The sequence below is a fragment of the Siphateles boraxobius genome, unplaced genomic scaffold (assembly GCF_051911475.1).
Source record: "Siphateles boraxobius isolate OS27281-9 unplaced genomic scaffold, OSU_SipBor_1 206, whole genome shotgun sequence".
NCBI lineage: Eukaryota > Metazoa > Chordata > Actinopteri > Cypriniformes > Leuciscidae > Siphateles > Siphateles boraxobius.
In genome coordinates this window covers 2,325-18,899 of record NW_027508818.1, presented here as the reverse complement: position 1 = coordinate 18,899, position 16,575 = coordinate 2,325, and the positions used below count along the sequence as shown (strand labels likewise).

Sequence of the window (16,575 nt, the reverse complement as noted above, 5' to 3'; positions counted from 1 at the left end):
TGTGTTATCAGCAATCAAGAAAAACTGTAATAATCTTCTACCTTTGATACAGTTTCTGTGATGAGGAAAAAACACAGTCATAATGTTTTATGGGTGTTTTCCTAACTGCACTGATATGATAGTGATGAAAACATTGGGTTAAGAAACCCGACGGGACCTTTTCTCTCGACATCAGTGACGGCCCGGCGTATCCCAGAAGCCCCTGCTGTGCTGGCGATACGTGACTGAAGTCTGTTCTCAGAGGCTCAATGTGCTGCTGTATTGATTTTGTTGGCACATTATTAATACGGCCGTCCAATGACACACACGTTACGCAACTCGACATTTGGCACAAGAGTGCATGAAGAAAACCCTTTTCCAGCACGAGAGAACAGAGTCACACTGATCAGAAGCTTCCAGACTCTGACAGAGCAAAGCAGCTTCGGTCAAAATAAAGCGAATAAATGATGCAAACTTCATCTAATATGAGACAGAAGAAAGTAGAGCTCATTATTCAGCTCAAGTTTAGTTCTCGTTTGTGTCAGTGCAGTCAGATCATTACCCAGCAAGCAATGCTGCTTTTAAAAACCGTCCACACACAGCCTGATGTCGAGGATAAACAAGACCAAATTTGGGCTGTCAGTGAAAATGTAATAGACGTCTAAACCATCGTCCAAGAATAGACTAGTCATCAATTAAATAACAAAGAAATGAAATGAGTGAAGAAATGAAACCAAACACCTTGTAATCACTGTTGACTTTACTTACATGATGGAAATATATCAAACATCTCGCAAGTTATTTTGGCAAAGACGCCAAATTCAAGGTTATTTTGTCTAGAAGTGTGTTACTCATATTAACACACACATACTATATCGGGTCAGTAGTTAACCGGTGAAATGACGGCTATTGTTTGCTGGGTATTATTAATGGATATTAAGTGTTGTTTAAACCCCTCAACAGGAAGTGAGTGATGCTGTGAATAATAATAGCACTTCAGTTGTTATTGGAAACTGCCCTTGATTTTCTTTGAATGATAATTTTCCTCTGTAGCTTCGAGTTCATTCCTGAAAATATGATCCAGTATAAGAACTTCTGCAGTGAAACACAGCCAACAAAAATATGTTCAAAAAATCATGTGCTATGAAATTTATGAAAGCGTTATTTCTCAATATTCCCTGAATGAAAAAAAAAAAAATCAGGTTAGGGTTAATGTTAAATGGGTTAGAAAAGGTTCAGGGAACATTCCATTGCATCATTCTTCAAACATCATGGGAACATTACTTCTGAACAAACTGAAACAAGTAATAATTAAAAAAAAAAAAGTTAGACAAACGTCCAGCTAAAATGTTTCAGAAACTCTCCATGAATGAAGTATTAATAATGTTTTTGTGCTAACGTTTAGAGAACATTATTAAAGACCAGGTAACTTTGAAAAAACATTCTGTTACTGTAAGAATGTTGGTTCATTACTTTTTAGAACAAGGACAAGACGTTCCCTGTTCTCCGAGACGAGCTCCAACACGAGCAGCTTCACTTCAGATCAATAACCAGAGTTATGAGAACTCGAGCAGTTGAAGACAAAAAAAAAACACATGTGGCTAAATGTTTTTTTTATTAACTTGTTAAGACAAAAAAGTCATTTCCAGATAAGATTCAGGTCCATTTTAAATAAAAGCTCCAGTTTAAAAATGCAGAGACTATAGACATCAATTACCGACAGCAAGATTCATAAAAATAAACTCTTCCATTCAAACATTCATCTGGAAAGTGAATAAAAAAGCATGTGGAGATTGCAAGCCTGTGATTATCTACACACACACACACACACACACACACACACACACCGATCGATGGAGAGCAAGTGCTGCGTTTCAGAGCGTTTCAGGACAGCGCTTTCAGAGAGACAAAGGGTTTCTTCTCATAAATTACAGACTTCCAACAAACAGCCCTCGTCCCGTACGAGCACAAAGAGCGATTACACAGGTCACAGACACACAGGAATGCTGGGAGAATGGCTTCTCCTCCAACAAAGAGCGGATTGACGCGCGACTCATTCAGCAGCGCTAGCCAGCGTTAAACTAGGGCACGATTAAGCAACTTCAATCCCCACCGAGACCCTCTTCTCTTCCCACTGTCCTCTGCCAATCTTAAAAAGTGTTGGATCAAGTTTTAAACATCATTTATGTGGAAATTTGGCCGTGAGATCCATCGTCGTTCTCGCCGCCTCAGTTGTTTTCCTGTGAAACGGTTGTTTCCTGTAAAAGACGACAAAAAAAGCGGTCAAACAAAAGCACAAACTTCTAATTCACAGAATTAAAACTTAAAAGCGAGTGAATGACGAGCTCATTGGCGCTTTGCTATCTTATCTTATCAAAGCACAGCGCTGATGTTGAAACTATTTTGTCCAGACAGCGATTTGGTCAAAGTAAAGTTATGCAAGCTGTAAATGCAGATAAGTCTGGCAGAAGTGGAGCACATGTGGAAGATATTATCCTGCAGGATCAGACGTTACGTCACGGAGCGTTCAGGGCTTTACACACTCCGACTGAAGCCACACAACATCACTCCTAACACATCGATAACAGCTTATCTTCAGATAAATACATATTAACTTTCCAGCCTGAGACTCTTTCAAAGGGGTCCAGTTCATTCAGATTCACCTGACTGATCTTATCGGATCGTTTGAGGCTCGTTTCTTAAAAGGTCATGAGATGTGATCTGATATGTACAGGCTGCACATCAATGAAAACACTAAAAGCACTCATACATTTTACCAATAAGTTGAAATTGGTTATTTTTGCGTTTTTATTAACAATTTCGTTCTTCCGGGTTGAAAAGCAAAGTCAAAGCATTGTGAGGGTGCGGTAGAAGATGAATGTGAGGAAGAAAAGAGCCGGAGCGTGTGATTGGCTGAATGTGAGGAAGAAGAGAGCCGGAGCGTGTGATTGGCTGAATGTGAGGAAGAAGAGAGCCGGAGCGTGTGATTGGCTGAATGTGAGGAAGAAGAGAGCCGGAGCGTGTGATTGGCTGAATGTGAGGAAGAAGAGAGCCGGAGCGTGTGATTGGCTGAATACGAGGTAGAAGCGAGCCGGAGCGTGTGATTGGCTGAATGTGAGGAAGAAGAGAGCCGGAGTGTGTGATTGGCTGAATGTGAGGAAGAAGCGAGCCGGAGCGTGTGATTGGCTGAATGTGAGGTAGAAGCGAGCCGGAGCGTGTGATTGGCTGAATGTGAGGAAGAAGCGAGCCGGAGGGCGTGATTGGCTGAATGTGAGGAAGAAGTGAGCCGGAGGGTGTGATTGGCTGAATGTGAGGAAGAAGAGAGCCGGAGCGTGTGATTGGCTGAATTTGAGGAAGAAGCGAGCCGGAGCGTGTGATTGGCTGAATGTGAGGTAGAAGCGAGCCGGAGGGTGTGATTGGCTGAATGTGAGGAAGAAAAGAGCCGGAGCGTGTGATTGGCTGAATGTGAGGAAGAAGCGAGCCGGAGGGCGTGATTGGCTGAATACGAGGAAGAAGAGAGCCGGAGCGTGTGATTGGCTGAATGTGAGGTAGAAGCGAGCCGGAGCGTGTGAATGGCTGAATGTGAGGAAGAAGAGAGCCGGAGCGTGTGATTGGCTGAATGTGAGGTAGGGGTGGTGATGGCGCAGTGGATAAGACACATGCCTTTGGTGTGAGAGACCCGGGTTCGAATCCACTGTGAGACACCAATGTGTCCCTGAGCAAGACACTTAACCCCTAGTTGCTCCAGAGGCGTGCGACCTCTGACATACATAGCCATTGTAAGTCGCTTTGGATAAAAGCGTCAGCTAAACGAATAAAAAAAAATTTTAAAAAAAAATGTGAGGAAGAAGAGAGCCGGAGCGTGTGATTGGCTGAATGTGAGGTAGAAGCGAGCCGTAGCGTGTGATTGGCTGAATGTGAGGAAGAAGCGAGCCGGAGGGTGTGATTGGCTGAATGTGAGGAAGAAGTGAGCCGGAGGGTGTGATTGGCTGAATGTGAGGAAGAAGAGAGCCGGAGCGTGTGATTGGCTGAATTTGAGGAAGAAGCGAGCCGGAGCGTGTGATTGGCTGAATGTGAGGTAGAAGCGAGCCGGAGGGTGTGATTGGCTGAATGTGAGGAAGAAAAGAGCCGGAGCGTGTGATTGGCTGAATGTGAGGAAGAAGCGAGCCGGAGGGCGTGATTGGCTGAACGTGAGGAAGAAGAGAGCCGGAGCGTGTGATTGGCTGAATGTGAGGTAGAAGCGAGCCGGAGCGTGTGATTGGCTGAATGTGAGGAAGAAGAGAGCCGGAGCGTGTGATTGGCTGAATGTGAGGAAGAAGAGAGCCGGAGCGTGTGATTGGCTGAATGAGAGGTAGAAGCGAGCCGGAGCGTGTGATTGGCTGAATGTGAGGAAGAAGAAAGCCGGAGCGTGTGATTGGCTGAATGTGAGGAAGAAAAGAGCCGGAGCGTGTGATTGGCTGAATGTGAGGTAGAAGCGAGCCGGAGCGTGTGATTGGCTGAATGTGAGGTAGGGGTGGTGATGGCGCAGTGGATAAGACGCATGCCTTTGGTGTGAGAGACCCGGGTTCGAATCCACTGTGAGACACCAATGTGTCCCTGAGCAAGACACTTAACCCCTAATTGCTCCAGAGGCGTGCGACCTCTGACATACATAGCCATTGTAAGTCGCTTTGGATAAAAGCGTCAGCTAAACGAATAAAAAAAAATTTAAAAAAAAAATGTGAGGAAGAAGAGAGCCGGAGCGTGTGATTGGCTGAATGTGAGGTAGAAGCGAGCCGGAGCGTGTGATTGGCTGAATGTGAGGAAGAAGAGAGCCGGAAGAAGCAGAGGGTGTGATTGGCTGAATGTGAGGAAGAAGCGAGCCGGAGCGTGTGATTGGCTGAATGTGAGGAAGAAGCGAGCCGGAGTGTGTGATTGGCTGAATGTGAGGAAGAAGAGAGCCGGAGCGTGTGATTGGCTGTATGTGAGGAAGAAGAGAGCCGGAGCGTGTGATTGGCTGAATGTGAGGTAGGGGTGGTGATGGCGCAGTGGATAAGACGCATGCCTTTGGTGTGAGAGACCCGGGTTCGAATCCACTGTGAGACACCAATGTGTCCCTGAGCAAGACACAGAAGAGAGCCGGATCGTGTGATTGGCTGAATGTGAGGAAGAAGCGAGCTGGAGTGTGTGATTGGCTGAATGTGAGGAAGAAGAGAGCCGGAGTGTGTGATTGGCTGAATGTGATCGCGCTAGAACGCTTGTTTTTCAGCGGGAATGCAAATTAAAATAGCACTTAACCATGAACACAAAAGCCACACCACACAAATGGCTTTTAATTGGTTTATTTCATTAGCAAACATGTCATTATAATTAATTTTTTTCCATCGATCAATTTTCTGCAAAAATAATGATCGACATGCTTGTTTGCTTTGAGGCCCCTTTGAATAAAGTTTTAAAAAAGACCAAGCATTCGATCCACGTCAGAGCATCTACTCTTCCACTTTTCCACAGCTTTATACACACATTTCTAGAGAATGTTTACAACTTTGAGGTGTGAACGACCAGGATAAAACGGAGGTTTCATGACACTTTAAGGTCGACATGAAATAAAAACAAACAGTGTTTTTTTATGGAATATTGCAGTATTTATCATAAATGATTTATGGGTGCACATCATTATTGTGTTAATAATCTTACATTTACATTTATTCATTTAGCTGACGCTTTTATCCAAAGCGACATACAATTGCTATGTATGTCAGAGGTCGCACGCCTCTGGAGCAACTAGGGGTTAAGTGTCTTGCTCAGGGACACATTGGTGTCTCACAGTGGATTCGAACCCGGGTCTCTCACACCAAAGGCATGTGTCTTATCCACTGCGCCATCACCATCTTGAATCAGAATAGCAATAGCCAATAGCAAATCACAACCATCCAATAATCCAATAAATTCCCCACGAACACAATCAAGCCCCGCCCACATGCGTTCTTGTTCCAGAAGCGCTTCACTCGGATATTCGACACAATAGAATAGAAAAGACTTCCGTTTCATGATGACTTTAAAGCAAACACACATTCGACTAATGAAACGAGGATGAAGGACTCTCGCACACTTACATAAGGTGTCCTCTCCCCGTATCGGCTCCAGAAGGTCATCCCCACAGCGTTGCGGTGTCCGGTGCGCTGGTCGAAGGTCTGGCAGGCCTGGAACGGGGGACTATAGAGGTGAAGACTGACCGCGCTCTCAGTGTGACTCACGTTCTCCACGCGGTGAAGCCCGATGGAGTCTGGAACAGGGAAGAGTTTCAGCTCATGCAGCTCAAAATTCAAATTGTCTTATCAGTTGCAAAAAAGCATTGTTGATGAATATAATCTATTAATAAGAAATGAACACTTTTGGTCAGAGATAAGATCAGGGATTTATTCTACTTTATGATTTGTTTCTGGTTTCCTTTGCAACAAATGATGTGCTTTGTTAAACACTGTTACAAAGACCACAAACTCATATAAAAAAACAAGAGTCAAACTGCCCAACTAAATGAAACACTGATCACAATAATGGTGACCAAAACAACAACATCTAAACCTCTGTTAATTCTCAAAAATAACCTCTGCAGATGAAAGGCAGAAATAAAGTCAAATTGGTTATTAAAAAGTAAAGCTGATAATGCTGTTTGCTATTTTAGTCATGTGATCTTCTTCTTCATGTTTTTTGGTGGTTCGGGCATTACCGCCACCTACTGTGAACTCGATCGAGAGACTCTAACCACTAACCCACTTCCCATCTTCCTCTATGCTTCAGCCAGCGCTGTGTGTTCAGCTCCCCTGGCTTGGAAAAAAATAATTATATATATATTCTCAAATCCTATAGTCATGTGATCCTGTCATGTGTTCCCTTTTATGTGTCAATTTCTTATTGGTTCATTGAATCATTGTGCACAGGTGTCCCTTGTCTTGTCATTAGTCCTTGTAAATGTTTTCCTTGTTACTTTGCCAAGTATTGTTACGTGTAACCGCTGTTGGGAAGCGTCACATCCATGTTCACGTTTTGAGTTTCACGGCATGCCTTTGTTTTACATTTGATCTTATTTTGAGTATTAATAAACTGCACTTCGGTTCAACAACTTGCCATCAGTGGACTAAATGTTACAGTGTTTCTTTTTTCTGATCTTGTTGTTTCTCTTTCCTTCAGTTTATTGTTGACAGCAGGTGTTCATCATTCATACTCAATTATGCTTTAACACTCTTTAGAGTGTGACCATATGTATTCAGAGCTAACTTTAATTTAACTCTGGGATTTTGCTGAGCACAGATCCTTTATGCTTAAGAGTGTAATGTAATGTTATTTTCTCACCGTTGATGTAAGCGCACTGGTTCTCCAGCAGGACCCGCTGGGATTTCTGCACCATCCCGGCCGGAAGTTTGCGATCCGGCCACTCGAACAGCGTCTCCTTGAGCTGACCCTGCAGGAGCTTCATGAAGCAGTGCGCGTCTGTGTGATCGTGGATACTGCTGTGAGGAGCAAACACAGCAAACTCAGAGTGTGTGTGTGTGTGGGTGTGTGTGTTCGAGCGTCTGTGTGATGGTAGATACTGCTGTGAGGAGCAAACACAGCAAACTCAGAGTGTGTGTGTGTGTGGGTGTGTGTGTTCGAGCGTCTGTGTGATGGTGGATACTGCTGTGAGGAGCAAACATAGCAAACTCAGAGTCAAGTCAAGTCAAATATATTTATATAGCGCTTTTCACAATACAGATTGTATCAAAGCTGCTTCACAGTATCAATCAAAACAACTTAACAATGTTTGTTTATTACTGGAAAAAAAGACATCCAAGTTTGGTAGAGCTAATCAATGGTATGATTGGTTAATTAATTTGAATATCCCCAACTGAGCAAGCCAAAGGCAACAGTGGCAAGGAATCGAAAAACTCCATCCAGTGACCTAATGGTGTCCTAACACCCCATCAAATGACCCAATGGAGAAAAAAAAACCTTTGGAGAACCTAGGCTCAGTCGGGGGCCAGTTCTCCTCTGGCGTTTATGAACTAGAGGCCGAATTTACAGTAACTGTAAGATAAAAATGTATATGAATGCCTGGCTAAATAGATGCGTCTTCAGTCTAGTTTTAAACTGGGAGAGAGAGTCTGAGCTACGAACAATATCAGGAAGGCTATTCCAGAGCTTCAGAGCTAAATGTGAAAATGCTCTTCCTCCTTTGGTGAATCTGGATATCCTAGGAATGACCAGAAGCCACGAATCTAGTGATCTTAAAGAGCGCGATTGATTGTAAGGCGATAGAAGATCCGTTAAATAGACTGGAGCTAAACCATTTAGAGCTTTATAAGTCAAAAGCAATATCTTGTATTTAATACGGAACTTTATAGGTAACCAATGAAGTGATGATAAAATTGGTGTTATATGATCATATTTTCTTGATCTAGTAAGAACTCTAGCGGCTGCATTTTGGACTGTAGCTTGTTTATTGAGGATGCAGGACAACCAGCTAATAAAGCATTACAGTAATCTAGTCTCGAGGTCATGAATGCATGAACTAACTTTTCTGCATCAGAGACTGATAGCATATTACGTAGCTTAGCAATGTTTCTAAGGTGGAAAAAGGCTGTTTTTGTAACATATGAAATATGCTTTTCAAAAGACAGGTTGTGGTCTAGTATATCACACAGGTCTTTTACTGTAGCGGATAAAGTAACAGGGCATCCTACTATGTTAAAGTCGTGCTGTGAAGGGTTTTGTGGACGGTTTTTAGAACCCATAAGTATTATCTCTGTCTTGTCTGGATTTAATAAAAGAAAATTACGCGTCATCCAATGTTTTATATCATATATATTTGAGTGTCATCAGCATAACAATGGAAACTAATTCCATGTTTCCTTAGAATATTACAATATAAGTGGCAGCATATATATTGAGAATCATAAAGGGCCTAACACAGATCCCGGCGGCACTCCATAGTTAGCCGAAGTTATAATCGATTTTTCTCCATTTAAGTAGACGAAATGGTAGCGGTCAGATAAGTATGACCTGAACCAGCTTAATGCTTGTCCTTGAACACCAGTGTAATTTTGTAGTCGATCTAAGAGGATTGTGTGATCTATAGTGTCGAACGCAGCACTAAGATCAAGTAAAACTAGTACTGAGATACAGCCTTGGTCCGAAGCTAAAAGTAAATCATTTGTGATTCTAACAAGCGCAGTTTCAGTGCTATGATGTGGCCTGAATCCAGACTGAAACTTTTCATAGATGTCGTTTTCTTGCAAGAAAGAGCCGAGTTGAGCAGACACAACTTTTTCTAGTATTTTTGACATAAATGGAAGATTCGAAATGGGTCTGTAATTTGCTAGGTTATTTGGATGTAATTGTGGTTTCTTAATAAGAGGTTTTATAACTGCCAGCTTGAACGTTCTTGGAACATGACCTAAAGATGAAGATGAGTTAATAATATTGAGAAGAGGCTCTTCCACTATAGGTAACACTTCTTTCAGTAGTTCAGTTGGTATAGGATCTAATAAACATGTTGTTGTTTTAGATGAAGTGATAAGTTTATTTAACTCTTTTTGTTCTATGGTTGTAAAGCATTGTAATTGTTCTTGCGGGGTGATAATTGCGGCTGAATTATAAGGCGCGAGCAGAGATCGAACGTTTACGATTTTGATTCTGATGCTTTCAATTTTCTCGGTGAAGAAGTTCATGAAATCATTACTACTAAACTGTAACGAGGTATTTTGTTCAGACGACGTCTGTTTATTTGTTAGTCTAGCCACGGTATTAAATAAAAACCTTGGATTATTTCGGTTGTTTTCTATTAATTTGCTGAGGTGCTCAGCCCTGGCCGTTTTAAGTGCCTTTTTATAACGTGACGTGTGTGTGTGTGTGGGTGTGTGTGTGAGCATCTGTGTGATGGTGGATACTGCTGTGAGGAGCAAACACAGCAAACTCAGAGTGTGTCTGTGTGTGAGTGTGTCTGTGTGTGAGTGTGTATGTGTGTGTGTGTGTGTGTGTGTGTGTGTGTGTGTGTGTGTGTGTGTGTGTGTGTGTGTGTGTGTGTGTGTGAGCGTCTGTGTGATCGTGGATACTGCAGCAGTGGAGCCAAACACAGCAAACTCAGTGTGTGTGAGTGTGTGTATGTGTGAGTGTTTGTGTTTGTGTGGTCGTGGATACTGCAGCAGTGGAGCCAAACACAGCAAACTCAGTGTGTGTGAGTGAGTAAGTGACCACATTTTTCCATCTTATAAATATATATCTAAATTAAAAATGCAGAAAAGTTGGTTCATGCGTTCATGACATCAAGGCTAGATTGTTGTAATGCTCTACTGGGTGGTTGCCCTGCACGCTTAATAAACAAACTACAGCTGGACCAAAACGCAGCCGCTAGAGTTCTTACCAGAACCAGGAAGTACGACCATATTAGCCCGGTTCTGTCAACACTGCATTGGCTCCCTATTAAACATCGTATACATTTTAAAATATTGCTGATTACTTACAAAGCACGTCTATTGCGATCTCAAAATTCCGGCCAGTTGATAATACCTAGAATTAGTGTTGTCAAAAGACTCGGTACTTCGGTAATGTATTTGCTCTGGAGAGCAGAACAGCGGTGTAGGGGTCATCGTCGCCGTACTGGGGTCCACAGACCCTCCGGAGGCGTTCCCAGTTTACCATTTGCTCCAGGAGCTGCGCCTGGATGACGGCCGATTTCAGCGGTACTTCCGCCTGTCCCGCGCCCAGTTTGATGACCTGTTGTCCCGCATCGGAGCGAGGATCACCCTCGCCCTCACCCTCCTAATCTGTCTTTTATTTTTGTTTTGATGATAAATGGAGCCGGCCTTCAAAAGTGATTAGACTGTCCTGTGATTTTTTTTCTCTCACACAACACTGTCCAGAAACGAACTATGTTCTTGCACTAAAGTATGTTGGTTGTCTTAACATTAGAATAATAATGTATAATATAATCTAGATTAGATATGGAATAAATAGCATTCAATACAAAATTAATATGTCTCATTGAAATCAAGTTTATATGTGATAAAATATTTACTTCACCACGTGACAGCAGCAAGCAGGCTCCTGATAGGTTAACGCGCCGCGAACTGACGCCAAAGTTTTTCAACTTGGGCGTTAGACGCGAATTTGCGTCAATCGCGCCTCAGTAAACGCCTCATTCGCACCGCAGGACCTCTAGACGCGTCGTTACATTGACTAACCCCTTATTTACCCCTTACTAACCCCTTATTTACCCCTTACTAACCCCTTATTTATACTGCACAGGTCTGCGGCACATTACGGCTCCGACGCGGTTTTATTCTGTCCTCCACGCTGTGCCAACTCACACCAGGAGCATTTCAGAAGCGAAGCGACTGAATGCGTGAGACTACGTGATTTGTCTGTCCGATGTGGTTTTTCTTGATTTTTGGGTTTCTACCTTACAGTCTATGGCTTCTATCAAGGATATATTGGTGTGCAATACAACAGGGAGTCTGCACAGGGTGTTTATTTTGAAATTGACAGTGTTTCCTTACTTTTATTTTGTATTTACGGTGCGGCTTGGACGGGGCGCGGAGAGCCGCTTCTGAAACGCGCCGCGTCACGGCTGGTGTAAACACAAGCATTGACTAGAGTGGCCGCAATTAGCTCCGGTTGCCGTGTCGCAGTCATAATGCGCCGCTGACGTGTGCAGTGTAAATAAGGGGTTAACATTGAAATCACTCGCGCCAGACGCTCTATTCGCGTTGGGTGTGAACGCGCCATAATAGAAGCGATGCGGCGCGGCAGCACTTGTGGAAAGAAGAAAGAGGTGCAAACTGTGCTTTCCACGATGACGAGGAAGTATCAGCAAAGAATTAATTGATTTATAGCCCTTGCATTAGCTTTACTACTAGATATATTTATGGAGATGATAAATAAAAACGGGTGCGGTTGTATCGGGGTAGTTTCACGAGTACGAGCAGTATCGGACCAACACCCCAGTACTGGCATCAGTATCGGTGCATCCCTATTAATGTCATTAATATCAGTCCGTCAGAAAAGCAGTTCTAGGCTTACTCTTGCCTGGATAACTCTTAGCAGGTTTAAAAAGCCCTTTTAAAATTAAATATGAACGCAGTTTTGGATTAAATAAAAGTACAGGGAAGTCAAATAAAACACGTTTTATCTCCTGTACAGTTCAGTAACACTACAATAATACACCATTCATTAACACTGCTTAATGCATTATCTAGCATCAACACATTGAGTGAACCATCTCTTCAACCTTGAATAATTACGGTTCCCGTGGCGGTTTCTGTATTTTTAAGGCCAGACACGTGGTTTGTTGAGGCTTGGTTTGTAAAGAAAGACTGCAAGCCTGCACACATATATATGCAAACGCGCATATCTATAGACTGAACACATAATACGCATGTGCCGTCATAGTTTTCACAGATTCACGTTTTTTTAAGTTTGCGCAGAGATAACTTTTTTTTTTCAACATTTTTCAGGGCTTGTACCTTGGAATCTATAATATGGTTTGCGTTCTCGAGCCACCAGGATTTTTTTATTTTAAGTTAATAACTAATGATCGTTGCGATGGAAGAGAATTTATTCAAAACTAACTTTACCTGGACAATAACTTTATTCTAGATCTGCTGTAAAGCCTAAACTCTGGAACAGTCTTCCTAACATTGTCCGGGAAGCAGACACAGTCTTTAAATCTAGATTAAAAACACCTGGCATTCATAAAGAAAATTATACATTCCTATTATTCAAATCAGTTAAATGATTGTTAGTCTGGCATCTACGCTTGTTTTAGTCTTTCTGTTTATTCCGAGGTTAACTGTAATCAGCCGTATCCGGGCCGTATCCAGATCAGATGGTGGACCTGCGCCTGGACACGGCCACAACGCATCCCTGAAGTGTCAGCAGACTCTCATCGACACGACAGCATCGGCACTGATCCTCAAACTCTCCATACGCGTGTGACTCCGGTCTTCAACCAGATGAACTGCATAATAATCTGAATGTTCTGATCCAATCTGACTTCTGTAATGCCTGAATCATAATCATAATCATAATCATACACTGTTGGTTCGTTGGCCAGAGGAGAACTGAGACTGATTCTGGTTTCTCACAAGAGTTTTTCTCCATTCTGTCACTGATGGAGTTTTAGTTCCTTCACTGTCGCCTTTGGCTTTTGTCTTGCTTATTTGGGGACATTTAATTTAATATTCATCAATATTATTGATCTCCTGCATTGACACTATTATACAAGAACTGAACTGAGCTGGACGATGACATCACGGTTTACTCCAGAGCGGCTGTATATATATATAAATGAAGTAAATCAAAAAAAAAATTACAACAGAAATGAACATCACTGAACTTACTTAAGCTGGACTGTGACGCTATTTTCTTCTGGAAACAAACTCTGTTGCATTATTTTCCTGTTATCTCTGTAAAGCTGCTTTGAAACACTGTGTGTTGTAAAAAGCGCTGTATAAATAAAGGAGAATTGAGTCTGTGTGTGTGAGTGTGTCTGTGTGTGTGAGTAGGTGTGTGTGTGTGTGTGTGTGTGTGTCTGTTTGTGTGAGTGAGTGTGTGTGTGTGTGTGTGTGTGTGTGTGTGTGTGTGTCACAACTATCTCTGCGCTTCTTCAGCAGAGAGAGAGTGTGTGTGTGTGTGTGTGTGTGTGTCTGTGTGTGTGAGTGAGTGTGTGTGTGTGTGTGTGTGTGTCTGTTTGTGTGAGTGAGTGTGTGTGTGTGTGTGTGTCTGTTTGTGTGAGTGTGTGTGTGTGTGTGTGTGTGTCTGTTTGTGTGAGTGAGTGTGTGTGTGAGTGCCAAGATGAGCAAGAAATCAGGAGTTCTGTTTGTTATACTTTTATGAGGAGTTTATCTCAGACTCAATCTGCTCCATTTTGCATTTGTTAAGGGCTTTCAATATAATCTCTCTTTATGACTGAACTAATCACAAGACATTGGACTCTTCCATTATCAGCCTGTTAATATCTCTAATTCATTGACGCATGTGTTCTGCTTGTTTAATTATTGATCGATAAATGACTCTAGACTTTAGTTGTGCAGTTTGAACAGTAAATACAGACGGAAGCCTCAGTGTGTGTGTGTGTGTGTGTGTGTTTACCTGCCGTGTCCTTCACCCCAGCACAGGATCATCAGGTTGAACTTTCCGTTTCCCTCATCCACCAGATTCCTGGTGTACCTGTACAGACACGCTTCATCAGACTAAGTCATAAAAATGAGATTAAAAAGTAATAACTAAATAAAAGTCGAAATTAACCCTCTGCTGTTCCTCACTCAAAAACGACCAGATTTTTTTATTTCAATGAAATTATCGTACTATATTTTAGATCGTTTTTTTATATAATATTTTTTCATATTTATATTTTTAGGAGATTTTACTGTACTAAATTACATTTATGGAATAGTTATGATCCATTTATTACCTGTTATTCACTTTTTGAGCACAGTCACAGACGATGTGAAATGAAATGTGTTAAACTGTGGAAAACCTCGAATGTTTTGAAGCACAGACTGAAGTTTCTCTCTTTCTAACGGAGACACGGACAGATTATTGATGAAGCGAACGAAAATAATTATAGATGTTTATTAAGTTTATTGTTATGAAAAATGCACAAAAATACTATTTTCAATGTTTATATGAACTATATTTCAAAGCATGTCTTGATCTAAACCTCTGAGAAAAGCCATGAATCAAACGAGTTTTGGTTTCCAAGTTTCCGATTCGCTCATTTTGGACCTCGAGCAGCACAAGTGTCTTTTCAGGATCATCTAACCTTTTCTAATCATATCCATGATGTGTTCATAATCAAGTGCCAAAACCCTTTCCAAGTTTCATACCATTCTGATGAAGTAAAAAGTTCTAAAACACAAAACGTACATTTTTATGTCACAAATAACCAAACAGCACCAGAGGGTTAAGTCATAATTTTGACTTTTAAAATCTCACCTTTTAATCTCTTATGACTGAGCACATAATAGTTATGACTTTTGTATCATCATTTCGACTTTTGTCATAATTATTATGATTAACAAAAGCATGAATATTTCTTATGTCGCAGAAATGGGCTTTCAGACAGTTTTTTTAAAAAAAGAATTCCTTCCTATACGAGTTGATTTTGTTGATTAATGATGATTTATTAATAAAATCACAGTTTGTTGTTGCTGCTGGTGAATGAATGAACCCTCACACACTGCAGGAATCACTTGCTACTCCTACGCATATGGATTTCAGTAAATTGAGTGAATGAGATAAAGAGAACAGTTTGTGTCGAACAGTCTAGAGAGATTAGTTCCATGTGTCGGGAATGTGTGTTTTGTTTTTTGCTGGAATGAGAGGAGCGGGTGTGCGCCTGGAGCCGCGCTCTGATTGGCCAGCGAAGCCCCACCCATGAAACAAACCCCGCCCATGAAAGAAGCCCCGCCCCTTCCAAACATCAACCTATTCTGAGCCCATCGCATCAACTCAAAAACACCGTGAAGAAACCGGACTTGCATTTGATTAAAATCGAGCAATAGAATCATCATTCGAGACCTATTATTCTCTAAACAAAAGAATAACATTACCTGTGGGATAATTGGAGTAAAAGGCGATTAGTTAAAGTCTAATTATCTGTTTGTTTTTACATCTGAGGCTTAGAGGCAGACTGAGAAGTTTACAGCATAAAATTAACACGCAATCTTTACGTTTTGAAAAAACTGTCATTTTTCAGTTGTGTTTAATATATATATATATATATATAGGGTATACATATAACCTGGTGATTGTACACCTAAATGCGTAATATTAGCAGAGTATAGCAAAATAACTGCCTAACATTATTTAGTAATAAATTACAAGTAATATCGATAATAGCAACAACAATAATAATAATTACCTGTACTGGTCAAATTTGGCGAATTTCATCCACTCCTGAGGTTTACTTTCATACGCTTCCATGATGCTCTGCACTTCCTCCACATTAACAGAGTCACTTTCAAATATCTCGTGCAGAGTTTTAATCAGATCATCCAGGGTTTCTGGCTTGATTACTTCAGTCTGCTCCATCTTAGCGGTTCTTCTGCGGTTCGAGTCTCGCGGAGGGAGTTTTTATATCGATGTTTAATGGACTGAACCACTGCGAGCGAGAGGGGGGTCCGCGGCCGAACCCACAGCTTTACTGCTCTAACCGTGTGTGAACACACACTCCCAGCCGTGAAGGAGTTATTACACACACTGCCACTGCTTATAATAAATATATTGTTGTTTCTTCATCGGTCTTTACCAAACGACCACCCCTTTTACAATTTGGATCGACACGGTTTTTTATTCAGTACGTTGAATTATGTTATTACAGTAATTTATATTTGTTACACTGATATTTCTAAATTGGTACCTTCACACATACAGTAAAAAGATAAAAAGCGTCATATTGAATACATTTTTTGATGCAAAAAGGGTCGATTTTTCCACGTGCCAATATTGTTTAGAAATAATAATGCAGATTCTTTAGAGATGTTATAGAATCTTTAATAGAAAGGAACACCAGCAGATGAACTGACGGAAAATAAGTAAATCAATAAATAATGAGGGAATATTTAATTATTTGTTTGT

At 41.5% G+C, this 16,575-nt stretch overlaps 1 protein-coding gene across 1 annotated transcript; it reads right to left on the bottom strand.

Moving 5' to 3' along the window:
• Positions 1-1,577: 1,577 nt before the first annotated feature.
• cdo1 (cysteine dioxygenase, type I) lies at positions 1,578-16,177 on the bottom strand. Its single transcript, XM_077237677.1, has 5 exons — positions 15,860-16,177; positions 14,086-14,163; positions 7,312-7,469; positions 6,075-6,244; positions 1,578-2,237 (listed from the first exon to the last, which is right to left on the bottom strand). Exons 1-5 carry the CDS (start codon positions 16,027-16,029, stop codon positions 2,208-2,210), a joined length of 606 nt encoding a protein of 201 aa, XP_077093792.1. The 5' UTR covers positions 16,030-16,177; the 3' UTR covers positions 1,578-2,207.
• Positions 16,178-16,575: the final 398 nt, after the last annotated feature.